This window comes from Lucilia sericata, unplaced genomic scaffold, assembly GCF_015586225.1.
Source record: "Lucilia sericata isolate MDLA Ls3-8-SP2 unplaced genomic scaffold, ASM1558622v1 Contig000413F_arrow, whole genome shotgun sequence".
In the NCBI taxonomy this organism is placed as follows: Eukaryota; Metazoa; Arthropoda; class Insecta; order Diptera; family Calliphoridae; genus Lucilia; species Lucilia sericata.
The window spans coordinates 41,256-48,510 of NW_023994431.1; the positions used below are offsets into that span (position 1 = coordinate 41,256).

The 7,255-nt window shown below is 38.1% G+C and overlaps 1 protein-coding gene across 1 annotated transcript in view; it reads left to right on the forward strand.

The window, feature by feature from the left end:
• The window catches only part of LOC119604648 (homeobox protein 5), a 42,246-nt gene extending 35,609 nt beyond the window's left edge, over positions 1–6,637 (forward strand). Inside the window, 6 exon segments of the mRNA XM_037957410.1 lie at positions 1,505–2,419; positions 2,422–4,167; positions 4,170–4,688; positions 4,691–5,005; positions 5,008–5,483; positions 5,485–6,637. Of these exon segments, the coding sequence (XP_037813338.1) occupies positions 1,505–2,419; positions 2,422–4,167; positions 4,170–4,688; positions 4,691–5,005; positions 5,008–5,483; positions 5,485–6,498 (4,985 nt within the window). The 3' untranslated portion in view covers positions 6,499–6,637.
• Positions 6,638–7,255: the final 618 nt, after the last annotated feature.

Here is a 7,255-nt window from a genome sequence, read left to right on the forward strand (position 1 = left end):
AGAACTGAACTAGAACTGAACTAGAACTGAACTAGAACTGAACTAGAACTGAACTAGAACTGAACTAGAACTGAACTAGAACTGAACTAGAACTGAACTAGAACTGAACTAGAACTGAACTAGAACTGAACTAGAACTGAACTAGAACTGAACTAGAACTGAACTAGAACTGAACTAGAACCGAACTAGAACTGAACTAGAACTGAACTAGAACTGAACTAGACTGAACTAGAACTGAACTAGAACTGAACTAGAACTGAACTAACTAGAACTGAACTAGAACTGAACTAGAACTGAACTAGAGACTGAACTAGAACTGAACTAGAACTGAACTAGAACTGAACTAGAACTGAACTAGAACTAACTGAACTAGAACTGAACTAGAACTGAACTAGAACTGAACTAGAACTGAACTAGAACTGAACTAGAACTGAACTAGAACTGACTAGAACTGAACTAAACTGAACTAGAACTGAACTAGAACTGAACTAGAACTGAACTAGAACTGAACTAGAACTGAACTAGAACTGAACTAGAACTGAACTAGAACTGAACTAGAACTGAACTAGAATGAAACTAGAACTGAACTAGAACTGAACTAGAACTGAACTAGAACTAACTAGAACTGAACTAGAACTGAACTAGAACTGAACTAGAACTGAACTAGAACTGAACTAGAACTTAACTAGAACTGAACTAGAACTGAACTAGAACTGAACTAGAACTGATCTAGAACTGAACTCGAACTGAACTAGAACTGAACTAGAACTGAACTTGAACTGAACTTGAACTGAACTAGAACTGAACTAGAACTGAACTTGAACTGAACTAGAACTGAACTAGAACTGAACTAGAACTGAACTAGAACTGAACTAGAACTGAACTAGAACTGAACTAGAACTGAACTAGAACTGAACTAGAACTGAACTAGAACCGAACTAGAACTGAACTAGAACTGAACTAGAACTGAACTAGAACTGAACTAGAACTGAACTAGAACTGAACTTGAACTGAACTAGAACTGAACTAGAATTGAACTAGAACTGAACTAGAACTGAACTAGAACTGAACTTGAACTGAACTAGAACTGAACTAGAACTGAACTAGAACTGAACTAGAACTAGAACTGAACTAGAACTGAACTAGAACTGAACTAGAACTAAACTAGAACTGAACTAGAACTAAACTAGAACTGAACTAGAAATGAATTAGAACTGAACTGGACTATTTGTCACAAGATGAAAGAGAATTTCATTTATCCCTATTTCGCAAGCTCATATTTTCTTAATTTCTGAACCACTGTGCGTCGCGTAGGTTTTTCGTTTACTGGGAAAAGAAAATACCATAAAACAATAAAAATACATTTTGTTGGAATATGATTTAAATAAATTGTACACAAATAAAATAAGAATGAAAAAAATCCTCGGAAAACAAAAAACATTTCATCCTTCTTTTGTTCCATTTCGACTAATACTTTGACTTTATTATTTTTTGTTTCATGCAGCCTTAAAAACTTCACCCGCCATCCATGAACAATGCAAACAATTGGAACGTGCCAAAACCAGTGACTTATTAAAAGCCAAAATACAGCAACGGCCCAACAGAGAAGATCTAGAAAGACGTCATATTCTAGAAGAAGATGAATGTCATATCGATCCTAGTCTGGCGGAAAAACAGCGTATGCTTAAGAAAGCCCGCTTGGCCGATCAGCTCAATTCACAAATACAACATCGCCCGGGACCGTTGGAGTTGATAAAGAAAAATATTTTACATACCGAAAAACCCATAGAGAAAATAGTGAAAGAGGGTTTGGTTACTTTTAAGGCGACCAGTGAGGGTTTATTAACCCGGCCTCAACATCCCAATAGTTATGTTACATTCGAAGATGATTCACAATCATCGGAAAGTGATACGAGGCAAACACCGCCTAGGGTGGAGGGTTCAATGGCGGTGGCCGCCACCAACTCTTCTACAGGACTGACAAATACCAGCACATCTTCTACGGCAGGAGATGTTTTACAGGCTGCAGCAGCCTCGGCGGGTATAGTTACAGTAGCATTGAGCATACCCACTTCAGCAGGCCAGTTAATGGTTACTTCTACACCTGTGGGACAAAATAAATTAAGTTCTTTGAAATCGAATTATATACCACCACCTCCTCCCCCTCCCTTACCTAATAATTTGGCCATAAAGGTTAAGCAGGAGACCTCCAATTTATATGAGGAACTTTGCCAATCAGTGGCCGGCACCGCCACCTCCCACTACTTGCCCATGGTTAATTCACCCTGTTCATTTGCCTCTTCCACCTCTACACTAAGTCCTCTTTCTTCTATCTCTTCTCCACCCCAAAGTGTTACCCCGCGACCAGTCATACAATCACCAGCTTTGCAAATAGCTAAATCAGATGCTCCCGGTAAAGATAAAACCGCAAAAAATCCAAATCAAAACCAGTATCTAAAGCTAGAACTATAAAATTCCATGAATATAAAGGACCACCCAGTGCCGCGCATAAATTGTCCAGCGAAAGTAGTGCCAGTACCGAGGAAACTTCTTATCAGTTAATGCTGGAGCAGCAGAATTGTCTTTTAAAGTTTTTGGAAACTTTAAATAAAAATCAATCCATAATACCAGCCACTAGCGCGGCATCGACCACACCCACCTCCAGTGTGGTGAGTACAGCCAGTAAAACGGGCAGTAATGTTATTAACACGGTAACCACAGCCACGGCTAACTCTTGCACAACTTTGGCCTTAACCACACCCAATAATGGGGGAAATAATGCAGGGCAGGCAGCAGAAACAGCCTCTAGCGGACAAGGCATAATGGCAGCAACTACAGGAGGGGTAGCAGCGGCACCCAGACCTCCTCCTTTACCCTCACCAGCCCTATCGGTAACTTCTTCCATACCGCCTAGTCCCTGCACCAGTTATGCCGAGTCCTGTGCTTCTTCCTTGCCCGATACCACACGTTTGGAAAAAATGAAAGTATCAGATTTGAAAATGCATTTGAAGAAACGTAATTTGCCAGTATCGGGACCCAAGCCTCAACTGATAGAAAGATTAAGGCCCTATTTGCCTTTGGAAAACTTAGATAATGCAAATAATTCAGAAAATAACTCTGCTACAGTAGAAGCCATGGATCAATCTGATATCAATTCGCCTAAACCCAATAGTACGTTGGAACAAGAGCAAATGGATGTAGTGCAGCAACAGGTCGATTCACCACAACCCATGACTTTGCAGACAGTCATACCACCCCAACCACAAACCGCCACCATTATTTTATCCAATGAGGAATTGCTACGAGAACAACAAAGAAAAATCGATGAATTACAAAGGCAACTGCAAAGGTCACAGCAGGAACTATTGGAAATAAGAAAAAAACAACAGCAACAGGTGAATATACAACAACAACAACAGCAGCAGCAAACACAATCACCTGCGGCAACAGTAGCTGCCAATATAACTTTAAACAAAAATATGGTGGCGGCCTCCTCAACGCCCTCCTACCAACAGCAAACCCTTACAGCACAACTGGTTAATGCCATGCCAACACAACAAATCACTTTAATAGCCACCACTACCACACCGAACCCAATAGGGGCCAACAACAATAATAACAATAAAATGATACCACAAACTTTAACTCTACTGCAGCAGCCACATCCACATCTTAAGGATATCACAACACCAGCCAAATTAACCATTAAAACTCAAACGAATCCGGTGAAATCAGTGGTGGTACCAGTGCCCATAGTCAACAAGAAACCGAATAATCAATTGCAGATTATAAACAATTTGAATACCACGACCACAACCTCAACCACTACTAGCACTCCGGTAATGACACAAAAAATGGTGGTCAAGCAGCAACTGGAGGCTAAAATACAAAAACAAAAGCAGGCTCAAGCAGCTGCACAGGCAGCCGCTCAGGCACAGGCTCAAGCACAAGCTCAGGCGCAAGCTGCTGCTCAAATGCAAGGCCAAGCTAGAGCTCAAGCCCAGGCTTTAGCCCAAGTGCAAGCTCAGGCCTTAGCCCAAGCTCAGGCCCAGGCTCAGCTAAGACTTTTAACACAAAAGACACAAACTGTACTCATTCCAACCGGTCCTACCATAACCACCACCACAACCACACCAAATGCCCCCAAAATACAAGAGGAAAATTAAAACTGAAAACTGCTGGAGTGAATAATAACTCCACAGCAGGCTCAGCAGCTACTATTGTCACCAATCAATTACCCTTAACAAAAACCCATAACAATTTGGGTTTGGTATGGAATGAGGGCAATCAAACTATATTTTTGGTGGGACTCAATGATCAGCACATGACCGCCCATACTATAGGCAATATAAGTTTGGCCAATGCCACACCAGCCACTAAAAAGTTATTAAATGGTCATCAGAGAACTAATTCCCTGCCCAGCATAGTATTTCCCATAGCGGCCACACAACAACAAACTGCTGGAAATGGTAATCAACATAATGAAAGCAAAACCTTAATAACACAACAATTGCTTAAAATGCAGCAACAACAGCAGCAGCAATTGCCAACACAACAAATTATACAATTAGACATAAAGCCACAAAACTTGCAGCCGCCACCACCACCGCCTCCGCCGCCACCACAATATGAAGAGGCCACCAAACAACTAAAGGCTAAGCAGCAGCAGCAGCAGCAACAACAACAAACTCCCCTATTAAATCCTTTAATAAAATCAAAGAAGAACCCTTAACCTCCACAACCCCAGGTGTAAGTGGTTCTAACGGCAGCAATGAAGTAAATGCAAATACCAACTTAACGGAACAAAAACCTTTGAAATCTTGCATTAAATCGGAAAAATTAAATGATGTTTTAGATATTCTCATCAAACAAGGTGATCTACCCAATACAGCTTTAGAGCCCATAAGTCCACCGGCTAATACCCCCCTAACACCCACTGGCAGCAATGTGCAAATGAATGATTTAACAGAAAACTTGTTTAAACAAATGGAGGATACTAAGAATAATATAAACAAGAAAATCTTATGGATTCCAAAAAGGATATACCCAACAGCCAGCTGCAGCAGCAAAATACACAAATACATTCCATGGAAATGGAATGTAATAACAGTAACAGTAATAGTAATTTAAATCTAAATTCCATTTATGAATTTTATCAAAAAACCAACAACAATAACAACAACAATAATGCAGTTGTTGGAAATTCAAATATAACGGCTAATAATAGCAACCACAACAACAACAGTTTCATAGAAAACATAGAAATGGCTTCGCCACTGCAACCCGAGTGCCACATGGATAATGAAAGTGTAGCCAAAACTTTGGATATATTCCTAGATCGTCATCATCAGCAGCAACAACAACAGCAACAGTCAACACACCAGCAACAACAAACTTCTCCTACTCACCATGATATGTTGAGTAAAGCGTGTTTGGACAATAACTCAAATCGAGGCTCCAGCTCTTTACACTCTAACAATTCCCCCCGAAGAAGCCAAACTCAATCATTTCGATGAATTTGAATTATTGGAATTAATGTCACAACAATTGGAAATGGATATACAAGAAGATAATTCCTCTTATCAACAACAAAGCCAAAATCTAAATAAAAATCATCAACAACAACACAATCAACAGCATTCCAATGAAAAACAGCTTTGTAATGGTTTAAATCGTGACATGAATCCCAGTTTACAAACATCACTGGCACAACTAATGGGACAACAAATGTTATCGCCCACTACAGGAGGACTAGGGGCTGGCAATGATAATAACTCCTCAGCTCATAACCACAATATATTAGATGATTTTGATGCCGATTGTTTTGTGCAACAGTTGACACAACATCAGCAGCAACCCACATCACAACAGCATCTTAATCATCAGACACAAATGAATAATCTTCATAATAACCACCACCACCACCACCACCATGACCAAGATAATATTAATAATAATTCTTCCACGCCCATGGATGTTTGTGATGATTTTGACAATCCTTTAAGTGATTTTAATTTTTCTACCTTATCACCGGATTCCAATATCAATACACCACCACATCCCTTTGGCATGTCTTCGACAACGAACACAACAAACTCTCCCTCAGCAGCATCTGCCTCTCAACAACTTAACGGAAATTCCTTAACAACTTGTGGTTTGACACAAGCAACAGCAGCAACAACCTGTAACAATCTAAATTCAGCAACAACTGCTGATATAGTGGGAGGAGGTCTAGGCGGCTTGGCTAACTTATCAAATATGCCCACAAATCCATTACTGCAACAGCAACAACAACAACAACAGCAACAGTGCCATGAACAAATGAACATTTGTAATACAAATGGCATGATGGTTGGAGGTGGTATAAGTGGCATGGCTGATAGTACGTCCTCTTCCAATGCCAACGATACATTCAGTTCAAATTCACAGGATATTTTCGATTTATTTAATATTGATGATTATAAAATGTCCTGGGGTGAGGGTGACTTTGCGGTTTAAATATTTGTAAGAAAGTCAAAGCAAAAATGGTTGGTAGTTTTTTTTTTTTCACAATAATTTTTTAATTTAAATAATTTTTGTATTAATGATTTATTGCAATCTTATAAAGTTAAGTTGATTATTGTTTTTTTTTTTTTTTCATTGAAAGAGTAATGAAAGATTCTATAAAGAAATTTTAAAATTCAAATTAAATTTTTAGAAAACGGCAAATCTCTAAAGCTTTCATTAAACTTGTTTTTTTAAGGCTTTCATAGAACTTTTACTCTAAGACTTGATTACCGCCAACTATTTTGATAACATTTACGGTATTTTTGAAGTAAAGTATTTGAAATCCTGAATGCAATAATGTAAAGCTAATTATTTTGAAAATTTTATAAGATTGCGGTATTTTTTACATAGATTTTATAAATTATTTTTATTTATAGTTATGTTTTTTTTTTTTATTATTTTAAGTTAATTTTACTTTTAAAGTATTTTATTTTTTAATTTGGAAAAGAAAATTCCAACCGAATTTATTAAAAAATGTCAATTATGAAATATATAAACGAAATCAAGTCCTTTTTATTACCTAAAATCATATAAATCAGTTATCCAATGAATAATGAAAAGTGAATGAGAACCTCTTAATTAAAAAAGTTCTTGAGAAATCCTACTTTTTATAATTGTCACTTTTTATTTATTCTAGGACATGCCATAGCAGACATGGACAATTGCAATTCGAAATACTACTAACTGATAGACTTGACTATAGACTAGA